Source organism: Rattus norvegicus, chromosome X (genome assembly GCF_036323735.1).
Source record: "Rattus norvegicus strain BN/NHsdMcwi chromosome X, GRCr8, whole genome shotgun sequence".
Classification (NCBI taxonomy): Eukaryota; Metazoa; Chordata; class Mammalia; order Rodentia; family Muridae; genus Rattus; species Rattus norvegicus.
In genome coordinates this window covers 54,505,099-54,526,208 of record NC_086039.1, presented here as the reverse complement: position 1 = coordinate 54,526,208, position 21,110 = coordinate 54,505,099, and the positions used below count along the sequence as shown (strand labels likewise).

At 37.7% G+C, this 21,110-nt stretch overlaps 2 protein-coding genes across 2 annotated transcripts; one reads left to right on the top strand and one right to left on the bottom strand.

Annotated features, from left to right (window-relative positions):
* Positions 1-730: 730 nt before the first annotated feature.
* Positions 731-3,565, bottom strand: Samt3 (spermatogenesis associated multipass transmembrane protein 3). The gene is made up of 3 exons (NM_001408874.1): positions 3,422-3,565; positions 2,969-3,084; positions 731-1,493 (listed from the first exon to the last, which is right to left on the bottom strand). The coding sequence occupies exons 2-3, from the start codon at positions 2,995-2,997 to the stop codon at positions 821-823; spliced, it is 702 nt and encodes a 233-aa protein (NP_001395803.1). The 5' UTR covers positions 2,998-3,084; positions 3,422-3,565; the 3' UTR covers positions 731-820.
* Positions 3,566-11,470: 7,905 nt separating this feature from the next.
* Positions 11,471-11,752, top strand: Actg1l2 (actin, gamma 1 like 2). The gene has a single exon (XM_039100493.1). It carries the CDS (start codon positions 11,471-11,473, stop codon positions 11,750-11,752), a length of 282 nt encoding a protein of 93 aa, XP_038956421.1.
* Positions 11,753-21,110: the final 9,358 nt, after the last annotated feature.

The following is a 21,110-nucleotide window of genomic DNA, read 5'->3' as shown; positions in this document are numbered from 1 at the left end:
TGAATTCCAGCTCTGAGCTCTATAGCCCATATCTCCAATTTTACTAGAGAAGATATTGCATTCTTTCAGTGGAAGGTATTTTCACTTGATTCCCATATGGGACTCAGAGGAATTAGAGCAGTGTTACTGCCCTATACACTTCTTTTCACAATCCTCTATCCATCAAGGATCATCTACCCACCTGGATCATGTCATATGCAGCTATATGGTTCCCTATAGTGATCAGTTTGGCACATCTAGAGCACTATGAAAATGCCTGGATCTTTGAGATATCTACGAACAGGGAAAAAGAAGCTGGCCACTAGATGCTAATGAGTAGAGGCTTTAGGCACTCAGCATCTTTAATGTGCAGATTGGTCTTCCTACCTAAAGAAACCACATAAAATGTTTAGCAATGGCAGGGGTAAGAAGTTCTGCTTTGTACTCACAACATACCACGATTAAATGTCTCCAACCTATAAAGATGATTAGATTCTTGTGTCATTTCTCAGTTTAACCACAAACCCCTCCCCCTAGTGTCAGTCCTTTTGATTCATGCTGTTTGCATTTCACCAGTCCTTTTGCCTGCCATAGATTGTTGGCAGTATCTGAACATATGATCGTGACTGACAGATTTCAGATGTGAAAACGTTTAAAGAAAGGAATGCCTCAGACAAATAGAGAGGGATACAAGCATGAGACAAACACACACACACACACACACACACACACACACACACACACACAGAAATCAAGTTGATGTTTTATTTGGAACATATTGATGACTGCATTAGTAATATGTGCATACGGACAAATTCTTTAAGCAGTCTTCTGGCTTGCCTCATGCCTTTTGATTGATTGGTCTAGAAACACACTGGACCTCCACTTCACTCTGTGGTTTCAAAGAGCTCATCTCAAAAAGGAACATAATCACACCGAAGAGTGACATGGTAGCTGTTAGGACACCTATTGGGAATGCAGCAGTATAGTGTTTCTTTATAAGAGCATCTTTCTTAACAGGAAAGCTGGGTGGAAAATCAAGTGTGGTTTGACCATAAAGATCTACAATATGGTTCCAGCTCACAGAAACAAATGTGCAAAGGCTGCTAATACACAAAATCAAGGCAGAGGTCTTGTACAAAAATATCTGTGTCTTAACAAATGAGTCTTTCATGCAGCCGATCTTAATAGCCATTGCACTGAAAATTAGGACTGCAGGTTTCAACAAAACGGCCCATATTATCAGTGTCTGTGCATAGTGGAATTCCGGTGAGATGGTCCATGTTGAGTTGATAGGGCTGTGCACCAGAATCCGGATCATAGACCCAGAGATGTTAAACGATTGAGGGTAATAAGCTTCCCAGAGTCCAAAAAACACGAACTGCACGCTCTTACTGTCAAATTCCCACAGGCGCCAGCATCGGCTGCTTGCTAGGATTATTTCAAACACCAAAGCTATTAGGCTGCAAACGAGTCCACTCAGTTTGAAGATACATTCCTTTGCCACAGCAAACCTGAAGATGGTATGTAAGAAATATAGCGTCAAGCAAGGAACACAAAGGAGGGGGAAACAGAAAGAGTTACGGTTTATAGAGCACTAAGTGCCTATACTTTGTCCCTGCATGGTCTATGCATATATGTATTAGGGTTCTACACACTGTAGGTAAGAATATAAGAAGCTTAGAAATTCACTAGTGTGGCAGACATAATTACTGAAATTATGTAATACATGTCAAATTCTGAAGTGTTTATATTTGTGGATTAGGTATTTTGATGCTTGGAATTAATAGAGACAGCACTATGATATGTAAGATGATATGTATTTCACCTTTTCAATATATCAACATTATTAATAACTTAAAAGAAAGCAATAAGCAGAGCAATACTCGAATTGTCATTTCTAAAGAATTATAGCAGAACATTTCATAAATATTACAAATTGAACTCTTCAATGGAACCTGCTAAAAAGAAACCCATTTATGTCAAAATAATAATATCCTTGGTGTATGTAAGTATGTTTATATATGTGCTAAGAGAGATGTGAGTATAAGATCCATAAAGGGAACCCTAAGTAGATCAACAGAGTAGCATTCACTGTCACCTTTCTTTGTACATGTTTCTGAAATGTGTACATTTCTGAAGAAAGCTATACATGTTTTAAAAATAAAGCCACAGTGTAAATGACCTGCAAAATCTATAGGTAACCAGGCTGGGAATATTGCAGTGGTACAGTGATTGCCTAACATGTGTGAGACCCTGAATTATTTTATTAGTACCCCATATCCAAAATCTATGTGTAAAATAGGTGGCATCACAGAAATATCCTATTAGTACCCATATCTTACTCAACATTTTATATCTATATAATTGACTTCCTTTCAGTGAAACAAAATATCCTGAGGATATCTTTGACACAAGCCCTATACTCCATATTGACCCTATGAGACAACTTCTTTGGACATTTTCTTAGTTCAAGTCTTTGGTTATAGTGTTAATGTTCATGAAAATCTCATGCCCTGTTATTTAGCAGAAAAGAAGAAGGATTCTTTTAGTCACCAAGAATGTGGATAATGAATGTCATTGCCAATTCCCCTTCTGAAGGTTGGAGGGAACCGTATTCACTTTCCAGGAAACTTACCAGCTACCCAGTCTTCCACGGTGGTTTTGCTAATGTGCTCTCTAACTGGAAGAAGAGAATAGCTGCACTGCTTGGTCACATCAGCAAGATGGCTTTGCATATTATGAGGGCTTAGTAACACCTCTGTCCATGAGCTCCTGCTTGCCAAGGCAGATCTGGAGCAATGGACTGCAGGAACAGTGTGGTGTGAAGAAAAATTGGAAACAGGATAGGGATGTTTTTTGTGCCCAGTAAGAGAGATAACCTTTCAGGATTTGCTGCTGCCCATGTCTGAAAATTATTAAGTAGATACATGTGTACCACAAAGACCCAATTTGAAAGCCTCCTTATTACATTATTTGAAGTTTTTACCTTTGTATATTGCAGGTGAGGAAATCCATTTGGAAATCCAAAAGATTATAAGTGATCTTCCTAGTTACAGGAAATGTTGACAATAGAGGGAGTCGTGAGAAGACAGGAAGCACCACCTTCAGGAAAAGAAGTTCCATTAGGCACATAGTTTAGCTCAGAACATCTTGCCAATGCCCAGCTCTCACAAACCTTTCCATTCGTCCCCTGTGCTTTACTTCACTGGAGTCTCATTTAAACATTTCAGGGGTGTTAGCACATCTGATACTGTTGCCCATCCAATGATAGTCATAGTATCATCCTCATTTTATAGACAGCAAAACAACACAGAAGAGCTAATGTATATACTCAGCATCAGGAAGTTTCACAGATACATTTGACACTGCAGAACCTTGAGACCTTACATCCTGGGCTATCTAGCACATAGGATATTCAGCAGAATTTACATTTACTTACCTAATTATATACCAAAGGCTTTGTCTGGTCTTCTATGCCCTATGAAAGTGAACATGATTAATGAAACTACATGGAAAAATATAAAACACTTGTCTCTTTGACTCCTGTAAGAAGCTCAACTGTTAGTGGCTGTCAAGTGTTAAGATAAACTAACAAGCCTAAAACTTCTTATGTTTCCATGGTTACCATAATGGTGGATTGTGAGCAATGGTGTTTCCTGTGAATACATATATACTTAAAGGGCCAGTGTGCTAAACCTCCTTGTGTGTGAGAGAGAAATCTTTAAAAGAGAAATTTACTTTTGAAGTCGTGTATCAAATAGTCACGGTAATATCTAATGGCCATGACAAAGAAAATTAAATTTCAAAGAGAAAAGAATTATTTAGATAGCAAAAAGTGAAAAGTGCTATTACATAATAAAAGCCAAGTATCTCTTTAGAGAGTTTGAGGATACCTGACCTTTTATAAGTCTCTTAGACACAGACACAGATTAGATATGGGAAGTCTATAATTGCTGAGCTCATAGGAAATTTTTGTTTTGATTAAAATCCAGACGTCCAAAGGCAGGAATAGAGTGAAGCAGAAGCTATTGCTTTCTGTTCTTCTCCCTACAGCTTGCTCAAACTGCTTTTAAGAACCATCCATGAGGCTCAGATTTTAGCATTGCCCATTGTGTACACATAGTTTCTTTCCGTTGAAAGGCCTAAGAAATATTGTCATCATCGTTGCAGTACTTTTTATTTTAACATATGAATAGTTTGCCAAACCCTTAGAGTCGTGCCTAATAAAACACAGATGATAATACCTGTAAATATTTACTATCTACTATTTGTATAATAAAACATGAGTATGAGGGAGTGTCATTATTTAATAGCCATCACCTAATCCCTAAGACAAGTATCTTTTGATACAGACCAATGAAACTTGAAAAATACAGTGAATGGAACAAAACCACATCATTGATGGTAGGATTTTTATACTCCCAACTTTTTGAACACAGAAACACACATATAGCAAATAACATGCTTATGGTCCATAAGTAAAATATTTGGTTTAATTCCCTAAATCTCATAATTAATGAAACACTTAGATTTCACAGTGCTAATAACTACAACTCATTGAATAATAATGTCTGCTTCTAATACTCCATAGTCTTTGGAAGTTTCATGTTACTATGCCATGTACATTGATAATATCCACGTACTACTATCTCTCTCCTCTCCCTCCACAGTGTTCTCCATCTCAGTCCCACCATGGCAACTTTATATCTTCTTTTTACTCTTTCTGTTTCTTCTTAATAAAGACCCAAGTTCAATTAGTGCTGCCCATATGCGCATGGTTATATGGACATTCACTAGGTTATAAGTAACCTACCAAGGTCTATGCCCCAACAGGGAAGTAAATTTCCCAACCCCAATAGCCATCAATAATAGCTCCTTATATATGGGTGAGGCTGAGGAGGTCCACTCCCACATTCCTGCTGAAATTTTGACTTACTGGATCTAGTGCAAATCTTGTACAGGTAACCACATACGCTGTGAGTTGAGGGGTGCAACAGCCATGGCACGTTCAGAAGTCAGCATCACATTGCTCTACTTCTCATCTGCCGGCACTTAATATTCTTTCTACCCCCACCCCTTCTGACAAAGTTTCCTGCATCTGGGAGGCTGATCTATATGAGCAATCCATAGAAGTACAACTAAGTATATGATGTGATATGATATGGTGTATATATATGCATGTGTGCAGAGTAGTAGAAATGAAGTATATATACACACTTGTTTTAACAATGATTCTTGAATACTCAAAGTAATATTCCAGAAAGGAAACAAAAAGTACAACTAGTGACTGAGGTAAACTTTCCAACTGGGGAGGCTGTTTTAGAGTTTACAGCTTTAAGATGGTTTAATTGTTCACAGGTAGTGAGACTACCTGCATCAACAACTAATAAAAATAATATTTGGAAATAAACTAAATGTTATTGACCTCCAATATCTTCTTGCTAAAACACCTGACTGTCAGTTACTGACTAAAATATAGAAACACTCTAATCATATCACATAACTAAGGGCTATGGTTTGAACGTGAAAGGACACCAACAGGTTCACATATTTACATGTTTGGGTCACCAGCTGATAGGGTTGATTTAGAAGGATGCCAAATCTTTGGAGAAGGAGGCATAGCTGGTGAAAGTGAGACTCTTGGGAGAGGTCTTTGACTATTGTAACCCAACTTCACTTCTAACCCAAGCTTTCTCCTTCTTGATCCAGAAAAATTGTGAATAAACCATACCTAACACATACCTATTGGAACACATGGAGCCATTCTTAGTCATGCTAGACTCTACCCTTGAAACCATGAGCCAAAATAAATCACTGCTCCCTTAATTGCTTCTGTCATGTCATTGATCACAGCAACAAGCAAAGTAACTGAAACAATTTCCTACAAATAAATGTGTTGTCAGGGTAAAATCAAAGCACTGGAGTGGTTGCAGTTGTGTCTTTGTGAGGTACTGCAGAATGACCAGCACTGGGTATGTTTATTAGTGGTATTTGAAAAAGTTCTAGATAATTCACTTATGGTACTCTGTACCACAGGTCTATGTATATTTCAATACACTTGTGTAAAAGAATCATTTTTTGCAGTTAACTCTGCACACATCTTTCTGTCCTGAAAACTCTCATTCTTTTCCTTATTTTATGTGGTTTGTGAATGACCTGAAGCACTTTCTTTGTAGATGCACAGTATATCTATGCTATAGTCTGAATATATTTACAAAATACTCTAACTGCTCATGGAATTGTTTAACTGAAGTATTTATATTTTGTGCTACATTGTCAAATCTTTCCTTTTTAAAGCATTCACGTGTTATGAAATGGGTTCAACGTTCAAATGACTCTGAAGTGATTCCAGTTTTCTTTGGGTCGGGGGACAGATTTGAAAAGGCTTTCATCATGTTTCAGAACCTTAGGCTCACTGGTATCACTGTCAATTTCCAATGGTCTGAGTGGAAGAACTCATCGATAGGAGTTTCTAGTTGATGGAGGTACCTAAAAAAAATAGACTTGCTGGGGCTAATTGCAAATCTTTGTCATTAAAGTAACTGGAATTTGCCCTACTGCCCTTTATATTTTAAAGGCTGTAATCATACTATATAAAGTTAGTTCTTGCTATTTGGAATTCTTTGCCTCTTCGTGCTCCCCATGGTCAATTCTGTGAAAAGAAGAGAAGGCTTTAAATTCCTCCACAATGACTGAAGTTGACCCTAGGTTTGAATAAAAGAGACATCTCTCAGGTGCCTGGTGACATGTTCAGTACTTCTAAAGATCCTCTTTTACTACCTAAGGCTACAAAGGAACTCTGCAACATTCAGCTGTCCAGCAGGGCTTGATGTTTCTACTAAATAAAAGCTTGTAATTTGGATTTAGGCTAAATGCTCCTGTCACTCCTAAGTATGTTACAAGGGTGCAAATTTTCTTAGACAGTTGCAACAAAAACAGGATGTGTTCAAATGAAAAAAGAATAAAATATAGATCATATTTTTCTCAAAGATGTTTCTTATAGATTTAGTTCTCAAAGATATCTGGGGTTAATGTTTAAAAGTTTTTTTTTTTAAAATTCAGTCTTATAACATCTCAGAAGAGTTTCAGCTGCATTATGTTTACTTGTTTCTTACAATGTAAACCATTTATATACAGCAATCCTCCCAGAAATCACTATTCACTTTAAAAACACTTATTTTTATTTGATGTGTGTGTGTGTGTGTGTGTGTGTGTGTGTGTGTGTGTGTGTGCTTTGACTGCATGCATGTCTGTGCACATGCTCATACCATAGCCACAGGAACCAGAAAATGGTGTCAGATACTCAGTCACTGAACTTGTCAGCTTCCATTTCATGCTGGGAACTGGACTCTGGAAGACTAGCCAGTGTTTTTAATCATTGAGCCATCTCTTCAGCCTTCACTTCTGATTATTCATATATTATTTTTGTGCAATGAAAAATTATTTGGGTTATAAAACTAGGCTAAATGTCATGCATATTCTTTTGCTTCATGTTGCAGCTTTCAAAAAGAAGAATTTACATCAATATACGATGTTCTTTCTCTTCTCCCTCCAAAACCACTCTCTTTCTTCATCCCAATAATTGGCTTTTAAGGAAAATAAGAGAAGACAATGGCTCTAATATATTCCCACATCCTTGTTAGCAAGTAGTGATGTTTGCTAAGGCAGGTAGTGGGTTACCTTTTATTGTCTCAATTTTTTTATGAAGCTGAGCTGTTCCCTATTTCCATGAATCAGAAATTTCATCAGTTAGCCTCATGAGGGATGAAACTAGATGGATAATTTTAGAGAAACCAGGCCTAATTATGGCTTTTATTATATATTATCAGTTATATTGGAATTCTCAAGTCAGAGGTTACATAATTGTCTCATTTAGTCAGTAGTGTGGTAACCATGATCTGGGCAAAGCATTTGAACAAGTTAGATATGAGTTTAGAAAACACCGTTAGGTGGCAACTGCTTGAAAATAAGTTCACAGAGAAATTCTAGCAAAATGTGACCCGTGCAAAGCATATCATGCTAACAAGTTGTGTTTAGCTAACTTGATAGAGAAAACAAATTTAAAGTGGGGTTTGGTGGTAAAAGCACTTCTTATGAGATAGTGGCAGGAGGATCAAGAATTATCTTGATCCTCACATAGCAAATGTGAGGCTATTCTGAGTAACATGAGACTAGACCTTAACAAAACAAACAAGAAAACCAGAAGGAGGCAAGTTACACAGTTCAAGTATGAAAATACTTGTCAGGGAGCATAAGTTTCACTTTAAGTTTGAGTTCCATTGGAACCCAGAGTGGAAGGAAAGACTTGTCTTGCAAAATGTCCTCTGAACTACACACACACACTCACATACACACACACACACACACACACACACACACACACACACACACACACACACACGTACACACACAATCATACAATCACAAAAATAATAAGTATTTTAAAATTTAAAAACACAAAAGTAAAGAAGAAAAGGAAGGTGGAAAGGAGGGAAGGTGGAAAGAAATAGAATTATTTGATACTATAAAAATCACAGTTGTTTTAGGAATCTCCTCTTTTACTCAGAACAGGTGATTCTATCTCAAAATAGTCAGTTCTCTCTCAGCACCCGTCAACATTTCAAAATAAAGATAATCATATTGCACTGAAATTAAATCTTAGTCTGAGGCCAAAATAGCTCTATGCTGAACTATGTCCTGAGCTCCTTCACCTTGATGCATAATTCGATGGTTTCCCTTGTCACTTCCTATTCACCCTCTTTTCTTTTATTTCTTCTGGTGACTACCCTCAGAATTCACTTCGGAAGACAAAGCATAGAGTCTTGGTCCCTGTTTCTGGGACACTGGCAGGATTTGACTCTAAGGTCAGCACATTGAAGCACTGATTAGAACGATTGTAGGCAGCACTTGCAACAACTCCTCCACTGGGAAGGCCTTGACAGCTTGGTGACCCTGTCCTCTCCACAGACCCTCCTTCAACTACCTCTTGTGGCGGCTGCCTGAACAAAACATCCCATCCGTAGTGTTTGCTGCAGGATCCCAGCCAAGGAAGTCATAACAGGACAATAGACACACAATCTGATAACCTTGCTAGCTCAAATCAAAGCTCCTAACAAGTAGGAGATGTTATTGAAGTGGAATAAAACCTTTGTGGGATTTGGGTATGTTGACGTGGCTTCTCAGATATTTTTCCCTTTGGAGAAAAAAAAGTAGCATTTCTCGTCCCTTTATTTAAGATTAAAACCAGGCACAAGGACACGAAACAAAATAACATGTACAAGGTTAAGGTTAACTTTAAAAGAATACAAATGGAGAGTGATGTTCAAAGTTCATAATTTTCTTCTAATGGGAAAATGGCACAAAACTACTTGCCTTGTGCTGTGAAATCTCTGGGAAAATGTGGTAAATATGGAATAATCTTTATCCTGAGAAAGTTGGGTATGTGATTTAATTTGAGAAAACGATAACAAGTAATGAACTCATTTCAGACAGCAGGCCAAGGATGATCAAGGTCTTTCTATTTTCTGTTTTATTTACTTCACATTACAGGATATTATTGCAACACAGAAAGAGTTTGCCAGGGTTGATTTTGGCCCCTTATTGTCTCGATCACATGCACTTCAAGCTTTAGAAAACATTTCAGCTGTTGAAAATATCATTTTAACCTTCTTGTCTCCCTACTTTTACAGAAGACATTAACATTTGCTCCAGAACTAGTGCTGAAAACAGAGTGTCTTCACAGACCTGCAATCCACCGCCTCCTACCTTTAGCTCCCGGGCTGTGCCGTTTAGGAAGTCTTGGAGGAGCTAACACTAACTTTGAAGTCATGACTTGGTAGTGCTCACTCCATGACATGGATAATGGTTCCCATGCCTCAATTCTGTCTTCAGCAACACATAGCAGATTAATTCATAAATTAATTAATAAAATGTGTATTGGAGGCATTTGGAAATGTCTCTTTTGTGTTTTATGTCATTTTAGGGTTAAAATTTCTGAGATTTTCTGACTTGGCATGGGCTTTGATTTATCTTTTACTCTTGTATTTCCTCAAAAGATTAATGAGTCATAGATGAACCTACACTGCTTTTTTCTTTGAATGTGGTTAAGAAATATTATTGTGAACATTTTATTCAGCTACATTTCACTACTTTGTTGACTGGCAGTCTAAGTAACAATTTATTTTGTGTGTGCCTGTATTTTCAATATATACCTTTTCACAAATAAGTGCTTCTTTGTAAGAGCTGAAAAGTTTCATTAATAAATATAAACATGGCTTTTCTTTATTAACCTATATTTATAAAGAATATTAAAAGTAGTTCTTTTCCAATTAAATATGACCTAGAATATATTTGAAAATAATAAAATGTTCTGCAAATCTTACTCTCTATCTCTGTAATGACCTGAAACTGAAGGAAAAAATTTAGAAATAAAATTTGGAGAATAAACTGCTCTCAGAACTCTCGGGTTATTAAATGAAAATACCAGTGCCAAGGGCTCCATATTTTCTTAAGAACTGAAGATAATGGGGTTCCCTGTGGTCCCCCAAACAATACAGACATTGTCACTGCTGTTGGTTGCCCACCAGAACTAGATAGCAAGCAAGACCTTATCTCTGAAGACAACAAATGGTCTGGTGACAGGACATGGAAAAATTTATCTCTAACTGGACTAGAAGTTTCCTACCTACTGAACAGCCCTAATTACACTGCTGGAGGAATGCATCAGAGCCTGTGTGCAACAATAATGACCAGTCATACAAGATGTGCCTACTGGAGCTTCACAGTTAAGGAGGTGTACAATTACATTCAGATTGAGTCTGGGGTCCACTCTACACCTGGTACTGTAAGCCTGGTCAAAAGTCCATGACTGAGAAGGTAATAGACCCTAGTATAGAAGCCACTTTTAAATTTTTAAATTTTTTTTGGTAAATGGTTATGAGGTGTTCATCATATTGACTACTAAACAATTGTTTTTATGTCCATAGATTAATGATGCTGTCAGCTTTGGTCAGAAAAACTACCTTTTGCAGTGGATTACTGAAGAGGTTCATAACTAATCAAAGCGCTGGGAATAAGTGATGGCTGAATCCCCTGCTACAAATGGGACATCTATATGATCTAATCCAAAGTTTAGGAAGCATTGTAGAAGATGGGATATAAAGAACATAAAGGACATAGGAGCTGGGTTTCATCCTCTGCTGCCTTATCCTGTATGTCTTTTAGTTGCTCTCTCACCCAGTCATGCATCGAACAAAATGGAAGAAGAAATCATGGCATTTGTCAGTAACAATGGCTCTGACATGTGCAAAAGCTGGCTTTGCTGCTGACCATGCCCACAGAACCATCTTTCCTCCCATTGTTGGTGCCCTAACACAAGGGGCAGGCCACCAACAGCAATGAGTAGTTCCACTGTCCAGAGGCACTCTTTCAACCTTCTTTCCTGGGCAGGGAGTCCTGTGGAATCCATGAAACTACCTTTAACTCTATCATGAAGCATGATGTGGACACTTTCAAGGATCTTTATGTCAATAAAGTGCTGTCTGGTGGTACCACCACGTATCAAAGCATTGCTGATGGGTTGCAGAAGGAGATTACAACTCTAGTGCCCAGAAGAATAAGGATTAAGATCATTGCTCCCGAAGAAGGCAACTACTTGGTTTGGATTGGTGGCTCCATCCTGGCCTCACTGTTCACCTTCCAGCATATGTGGATCAGCATGCAGGAATATGAGGAGTCAGGCCCCTCCATCATCCACCACAAATACTTCTAGATGAACTGAGCAGGTGCCAGGGATCTGGTGCATGAGCTGATTCTGAAGTATTGGCTTGGTATTGGTAAATGTACACACCCCATGCTAGCCTCATGAAACTGGAATAAATCTTTGAAAAGAAATTTGTCCTTGAAGTTTGTATCTGATATCATCACTGAATCATAGAACTTACTGCTGATTTTTTATTTTATATTCAGGTTAACTGTTCCCTAGATATATATTTAATACCCTTTGCATAACTTGAATGAGTCCTTAGTCCATATGGCTTGGTCACTTGGTTTCTTTGGAGAGCACGCAAGTTACCACTTGGGTCTTCCTGTCTAACAGGGTGGGAAGGTTTGAGCCTTAGGACCCAGTTTCTGTTCTGTGACTTTTCTTTTTCTCTTGTCTATCATGGTTTATTACCTGCCCTGAGTTAGGAATGTTTGCTTTAACACCTATACATGTATTCATCCTTTTAATTTATGTAAGGCTTTTTGCTAGTTAATTCTTTAAGAAATAACAAACTTTGGTTTTCTACTGTTCCTTGAGAACATTAGGGCCCAGAACATGTCATTGTAAAAAGAAAAATAAAAGAAAGTGCTGCAGGAAAAAAATATAAGAATCATAAGGGCAATGTAATGGTTTGAATGAAAAATGTCCTCTATAGGCTCAAACATTTGAACATTTGGTCCCCAGTTGATGTCACTTTGCAAGGTAGTTATAAGAAAGTGTAGCCTTCTTAGAAAAAAGTACATCAGTGGCAGCTGGCTTTGAGGGTATGTAGCCTCACCCTACTTCCAATTTGCGTTCTCTGATGCTTGCATTTCAAGATAAAGGCTTTCAGTTTCCTGTCCTGCCACTATGCCTGATACTTGATACTGTGTAAGTCATGGTATTTTATCAACAGTAAAATAACTAGTATAGAGCGACTTGGAAAAAACTAACATCCAGACATAACATTGCCATTTGTACCCAAGAAATAACAGTTATAAGTAACAGCATTAGATGGGGCTTTCAACATCATGTCCTAGAGGAGAGAGAAGGCCTTTTCACTCTCTGAGGACTTAAAAGGAGGGGCAGTTTTTCCATTAGTGGAATGGCCACTAATGTCATGTCCCTGTTCCTGCACACAACACCTCATTTATGCTACTATAATATTGCTGAAGACCTGGCTCAGATTGAGAGAGGATCCCGAGGAAGAGAGGCTTGGGAATGGCAGAAGAAATGACTTAAAGTCCATGATGGGTGCAAGCTGACATCTGTGTTCTGTTGGAGATAGCTGTCTGCTTGAGATAGCTCTCTGCTGGAGATAGCTCTCTCTTGCAGACCAAAGCCGGTATTTTATTTTGCATAAGCTACTTCCTTAGGAATTACATATCAATTCAATCATTTACCAGAAGTTCCCTTTTGATTATCCCATAAATCAGCATTTTATGTCCTTACCTTGACTCTGAAGACAGAGCCACATGGCTGAAGCTGTCAAGTTCTGCTGCTTGCTGGGGTTGGAACATGACCCTATTGTTGCATGACATTATCACTAGCTTTCTGTTTCTTTCTCTTTTTCAACTCCATCATTGCCTGTACTTGGCTATCCTAGAATTTGCTCTATAGACAGACCTTGAACTCAGATTTGCATGGCTCTGTCTCCTGAATGCTGAGATTAAATGCATATGCTGCCATGCCTGAACTTAATCTTTTCTTCAGGTAGAACTTTCTCTGTCCCAAGCTAGCCTTGAATTAAAAAATCAGCTTTCTTTTGTCTCGTGGGATTGAAGGTGTGTACCACCATCTCTGGAGCTAAGCTTTTCATGGCCACTATTCCTCATGATCTGGATCAAAACCGTATGTCTTCCAGCCTCAAGATCTGAATCACAAGTGTGCACTCCACTTCTGAATTGTAGTTCATTCTAGATAAAAAATCTAGACTATTTCTTATGCAACTGAAAACACAAACAATAAGCTTAGCTGGATGTGATCTTGCCCTGAGAATGCCACTCCTTAAGTCTCTTTGTCTTCTTCCTTAATATCTTTCTAACAAAACTGGCTTATTAATGCAGCTGCTTCTGTTTTTCCAGGGCCTGGACCTAAGCTTTTCTTTACCTAGAACTTGCTCTGTCCCAGGCTAGGCTTTACCTCAGAAATCTGCTTGTCTTTGTCTCCTGGAATTGAAGGAGACAACCATGCCTGAAGTCCTTCATACAATTCATATTGCATGCTTATATTTTGCATAGTTGAAAAGTCCAGTAAAGATAAGTTCTTATATTGATTTACATAGTCTTGAAATCATGTTTTCAGAGTTCTTTCCTACAGCCTTGAGGGCTGTTCTGAAGGTCACAGCATTTCATCTTGATGAGGAATGCCAGACAAATTCTCACTTCCTGAGTTGTTGTGCTCTTTCTGATTATCATGGTGTCATTAACCTTGTCAGGAGAACATTCCCCAATATTCTTGTCAGTGAGAATATGCCCTGAAGAAGGAACATAAAGTAATATATATATATATATATATATATTCATTATTTTACAAGCAAGCCTTACTTCTACAGCAACTTCTACACTTGAGAAAACCCAATGCCTGCTGGATCTACTCCAGGGGCTGGAACCAACTCACACCATCTCTCCCACAGCCATGCTGAACCTGGCATAAAATAAAGCTCATTGTAAGTGAATGAAACTCATTGGATCATAAAAATGTAAAGGTATTTTATTACAATTTCCTCCAAGTTAAAACAGTTCCATCTTGGAGAGAATACTAAGACTCTAGAAGTTCTAAAGAGAGGCTCATTTTGAAAACAATCACATAAATCTCAGGAAGTCCCTGAAACTTTCCTGATGCTCAAGTATCCTTCATCCCCAAGAATATCTAGATAAAAGGACTGATAAGGAAACACAGATAAGATGAGGTATTTGGAGCAGACTCTGACTTGTTAAGCTGCCTATAAGTTGTGGAGATTGCTCTAGGATTGGCGCTTTTGTGAGTTGTTACCTTTGTTTGTAGCATGAAGCTACCTTTGAATTATCTATATTCCTGTAAGTAAATTTTCATTCATATTTGTATAAGTAATCCCAATAAAGTCATTGGCTCTCTAGGAAAAGTGTTAAGCAACAGAAAGTAGAAGGAGATGAAAATAGAAAGGGAGCTAGTATTGGGAAGAAGAAGATCAATAGGAGTGGGAAGGTAAGAAAAGTTAATGAAATGAATATGGTCAAAACATTTTATATATATATATATATATATATATATATATATATATATATATATATATACACATGTGAAGTAATGTAATGATTACCAGACAACTATATAAATTAATTTTTATTATGAAAGTCCGATGTTAAATATTGATTTTACAACTCTAAATTTTGAATATTTTCAATTTAAAAACATATTTTTCTGTGCGATTCCAGTCAGTGTTTTACCTAGAAATCTATCAATGTATTGAATAAATTCAATATCCTAAATATCTTTGCCACTTATCTTTTCTAGTACCTAAAATTTCTACCAATTTGACATTTTGTACAAAACTATTAAATTATTACTATTATACCTATTATCATGATTATTATTACTATTATTAACTAGACTACTGGAGATGGATAGTTCTTATTTATTCAAAAGTTCCAGTATGTATTATTTTTAAAATTAGGCATTTCTTGGGTTATTGATCTTGTTTAATCATGGAGTCTTTGAGTTCAGCATTGTAATCGACAGCCAGATGATTTAAGCCTTATTTCTTTATACCCAACTAAAGGAAAGGTTTAGTTTCATGGTAATCAGTATTCTTGGGATTATGTATGATCCACATATAATCAAAAAGTTATCCTTAATTATTTGTTCAAGGAAGTATTATTATTAGTGGTAACTATCTACATTTTCAGTATTTCTCTTTTTAAATTCAATATAAAAAATAAAATTGGAAATATATCATCAGAATGTGTATATGACTATCAAACAGGTGTAGTATTATATTTAGCAATTACACACTCACTACCTGAAGGAGTATGATTATTAACCCCTTGAAGAATGCTTTCATTCAATTCAAACTCTAAATACTACTTATAAGCTATATGTTCATATTAATATAGTATACTCAGTTTAGCCTGATGACACAAAATGTGAAGCTTGTAAAATGTAGTCATAGTTTAAAAGTCTAATTTGGATTTGAAATTTTGTTTCATTGTTTTATTTCATTTTGTTTAGCTATTAAAATTTACTGACCTGTAATCAAGGAACAGAGTGGCATGCCAACAGTTAACTGAGTTTAACAACAGAAGACAGTTTATTGGCTGGTTAATTGCTAGTTCCTTAGACATAAAATGTAATTTGATTTTTAGCCATATTAAGAATATGTTAAATGGTAATGTAATTGAAAAAAGAACAGAAGGTCAGCCTCTATCATTTAAATTAAATGCAAATGCGTTCAAGTCAATGGAATAAATGCCCATTCAACTTTTCCTTCTCCATGATTCTAGCAATTCAGGAAAAGCCAGATAAAAAGGAATTCAAGACAACTCATTCCATGTTTCCTCTCTATTTTCTAGCACAGTTAGCATATTGCTGAGTCGTACTTCATAGAAAATGATAAATACATAGTTGAGTGACTTACATTGACTTAAGAAAAGTCAATTTTATGGTTTCACTTAGTATGGAGACATTCAATTGTCAGTATTTCTGTCAAAAGTGGATTCATTTAGAGTTTCAGCAACTCCGGTTCCCACATTGCAGCTCTATAGCAAAATATAAATTTTATAGAACTGTTTTGATGTCAACTTGGATGACTCTGGCCTTAATACTAATTACCTAAGAAGGAAATATTTTCACCTGAAAAGTCTAAAATGAATAATGCAATTAAGAGAAAAGTAAAAAGTAAATACAGAAAGAGTAAACATTTTATAAAGTTGTATGCACTACTTTCAAAATCTATATATTTCAAATGGTATTCAATGTTTATAGTAAAAATCATATGAATTAGAATGGTGGGAAATAAGTCCATCAATTCAAATATTGGATAAGGAACTGCTTCCAAGACACCTAATATACCCCTCTCAGTAGAGGAGAAGTAAAATGCCTAACTGAAATATTCCAGTCAAATGGTCTTTCTATTTGCAACTGTTTCTCTTTGCCCTTGATTGCTCTGCTCTAGAACAAGTTTATCCTATGTATTTCTATGCATGTAGTGCATACACATGAGCCTGCCCCCCCGTCTCTCTGTCTCTTTCTCTCTCTTTGTGTGTATTTGTATGTGTGTGTATTTTTCTATCTACATTGTACTTTTTAATTCTATTCATCTCTGCATAACATTATTTTGTACAAATGTATTTAGACCAATAGAAAAGAGTCATGGTGACTTGAATACATTTCAAGTACAAACTTTATTCAGTTAAAATAATAATGAGCTAGAATTATTTAGAATTAATAGAATTGTGAACTTGTAAATACATTTAGAGAAGAAGTTATCTCTTTGAGGTTATCTTACTTCTAAATAACCTTACCTATCATGATCAAATTTATGCTAACCACAATTTGTAACTAACAATTCCCACATTAAAACAATAACAAATTGAGACATGATTAATGTATCTCTGAATTATACAGTCATCTGTACCATCCTTAGCTCCTGGATTAGTTTCTTTTGTTATAAATGCTATAAAAGCCTTGAGAAAAGCAACACACTGAAGGATTTCTTCTGCTTCACGGTTTGACAGTGCAGTTCATTGTGGTAGGAAAGGTTTGGCTAAGAAAGCAGCACTAGCTTTGCTCTAAGTTCAAAGCTCTTATAAGTTTCAAAGCAATCTCTTAACTGTAAGCCACCACCAAGATTTTAGAATATAATGGCACAGAGTAAATATTCCCATTACAGAAAGAAACTGAGAAAATAGTCAGATATGATTGGACAAAAACACTCAACAGGGCAAACACCAAATCATGAAGTTCTGTGCTGGTATCTGGAGCTTGTGCTGGCATCATCTGGCCTCTCACAACACAAGTCACAGGTTCAAGTGGACCTGCCCCTCTGGTCCAGCCACCTCCAATGTGTGCTTGAAGCTTTCCTCTGTGGAAATCCCATGGTATTGGCATTTCCAACATCTTGCAGTCACCATTGGTAAGTTGGCTTTCAACTTCTTGCCTTTACCCAGCATCTCAAGGCCTTCATGTAGGAAACCTGAACCTGCACCGCACACTGAGTAGCTCCAATGACTGGGGACCCTTGGTATGAGCCTCCAGTATGTCTTGACAGTTTGTACTCTTATGAAACCATCACCATGTGGACAATGCTGCTAATGTCTGCTGCCATCCTGAAAAGTACTCCAGCCTCTACATCTGTGGTAACCTCTACAAACCATGACAATGGAACTTTACTAGGGAGCTATTTTCTTTTCTTTTTTTTCCCATTTTTCAATTTAAATTATTTATTTACATTCCAGTCATTGCCACCACTTCAGTCCCCCTTCCCACAGTTCCTCTCCCATTCTTCCTCCCCGTTAACTTGGAGAGAGTGCATCCCCTCCTGGCCTCCCCCTTTCCTGGGGCTCAAGTCTCTGAAGAATTAAGGACATCTTCTCCCACTGAAGTCAAACCAGGGAGACCTCTGCTACATATGGGCCAGGGGCCTCAGAGCAGCCCTGTATGCTCCTGGTTGGTGGTTTATTCTCTGGGAGTTCCCTAGGTTCTGGGTTAGTTGTGATTGCTGGTCTCCCTATGAGATTGCTCTCCCTTTCAGCTTCCTGACTTCAGTCCAATGGTTGGGTGTAAGTATCTGCTTCTGTTTCAGTCAGCTGCTGGTAGGAACTCTCAGAGGACAGCCATGCCAGGCTCCCATCTGTAAGAACAATATAGAATAGTAGTGTCAGGCATTTGTGCCATCCCCCCCCCCCCGAACCATGTGATGGATCCCGAATTGGGCCAGTCACTGGACCTCTTTTCCTGCAGTCTCTTCTCCATTTTTGTGCCTGCAGTTTTTTTAAACAGGAACAGTTCTGGGTCAGGAATTTTGACTGTGGGCTATTAATACTGTCCCTCCACTTGAGGCCCTGTCTATCTACTAGAGGTGGACTCTCTGAGCTCTCTTTCTCTAATGTTGGGCATTTTGGCTAAGGTTACCTCCAAGAGTCCTGAGAGTTTCTCACCTCCCAGGTCTCTTTCTAGAGGGTCCTCCACCTCCCACTCCCCAAGGTTGCTTATTTCCATTAAATCTCTTAGCCCTCTTGGCTTCTTTCCTGTCCCCTTGTCTCCCATACCTGATCCTGTTCCTCTCTTTTGCTCCCACCCAGGTCCCTCCCCCTCTCCTGTGATTATTTTCTTCCCCCTTCTAAATGGGATTGAACCCTCCACCCTTGGACATTTCTGTTTGTTACACTTCTTATAGTCTATAGGTTATTATCTTAGGTATTCTGTAATTTTTGGCTAATATCCACTTATCAGTGAGTACATACCATGCATGTCTTTTTGGGTCTGAGTTACCTCACTCAGGATATTTTCTAGTGCCACCCATTTGCTTGCAAAATTCATGATTTTTTAATAGCCGAATAGTATTTTATTGTGTAAATGAACCACATTTTCTGTATCCATTCTTCTCTTGAAAGATATCAGATTGTTTCCAGCTTCTGGCTATTACAAATAAGGCTGCTATGAAGATGGTGGAGCATGTATCCTCACAGTATGGTGGGACATCTTTTGGTTATATACCCAGGAGTGGTTGGGCCTTCAGGTAAAAATATTTCTATTTTTCTGAGGAACTTCCACATTGATTTCCAGAATGGTTGTACCAGCTTGCAATCCCACCAACAATAGAGGAGTGTTCCTCTTTCTCTACATCCTCCCCAGCATTTTTTGTCACCTGAGTTTTTGATCTTAGCCATTCTGACTGGTGTGAGGTGGAATCCCAGGGTTGTTTTGATTTTTATTTCCCTGATGACTAAGGACTTTGAACATTTTTTTAAATGTTTCCTGACCGTTTGAAATTCTTCTGTTGTGAATTCTGTTTAGCTCTGTACCCCATTTTTAATTGGGTTATTTGCCTTTTTTTTTGAGGTTAACTTCTCAAGTTCTTTATATTTTGGATTTTAGCCCTCTGTTGGACGTAGGGTTAGTGAAAATTTTTCCCAATCTGTAGGTTGACCCTTTGTCCAATTGATGGTGTGTTTTGCCTAATAAAAGCTTTTCAACTTCCTGAGGTCCCTTAGGGAGCTGTTATCCTTGGGGAGTTTTTTCAGCACCATTTTCAGTTCAGGCTTTCTACTTCTGAGTGAATTTACATTTGCATAAGTTGGAGCCTCTGGTAAGTGGCTTATTGACCTCAGGGCATCCTTCCTATTGTCACTGTACAAAGGGAAGTTCCTTCTTAATTGTGCTAATCTTTTTATCACCTCACACCTTCCTTGCTTGAAAATTTAACCCTCTTCTTTTTCTCAGCAAATTGTCCATCATGCTTTTGTAAGGCTGACTTGTCCTTTCCCACTACAAACCTGGATAAGATCACTAAGCATCAATCACAGCACAGGGTGAAGGCTATATTGTCTTGACAGGTCCTCTGCAAGTTCAACATAATTCATTTAATTGAAATTTTGCCTCACTCTAATTTTGGGGATACAGAAAGCATGCAGATTCCTTTCCAGAAGGCAAGACAAATGGCCTCTATCCCAATTTTCTTTAGGGGAAATTCTCTTAAGAATACCTGTTCCCCTCTGGCACCTCCTGCTTTTCTATGCCTATTGAAAAGGCCTATTAAGCTTTGCTTAGAGCATTCTAAGGCTTCTTTATCCCTGGGCTCCAAAACTTCTCTGCATTTGTCCTACAAGCCAGTTTTAAAGGCACACACACCATGCATAAGAGGTTTATCACAGCAACAATATTGCTATTCATTATCAGTGGTTGCAGCAGTTACTTTTCTTGTTGCTATAGCAAAACACCTGACAAAAGGATGCATTAATTATCTCACAGTAAGAAGGTATAGACCTTCCTTCTGGGAAAGAATAGGCAGTGATGATGGCTCTCGCTGTGGTGGTAAAGGCTTGAAGCAGTGGGGCAGCTGGTGAACTGGAAGCAGCATGAGGTAATTGATGATGTTCAGCTCATTTACCTCTTTTATCCTTCTCCTTCAATCTGGGACCCTATCCCACAGCATAGGTGCACTCACATGCTGGTTGACTTTTCTCTTCTCATTTAAACCACTCTGGAGGACAGCTTCACAGAAATTTGCATGGGTGTGTCTCCTAGGTTATTCCTTACCTAATTAAATTGACAATGAAGATTAAACACCACTGTTTATAAAGTTGAAAGTAATAGGCTAGACTGCTCAGAATATGAAATACAGATTATAGAGAGTTGTAGGCTTTGAAAGCAGGAAAGAGTCTAAACAGATATATAAAATGCCCAT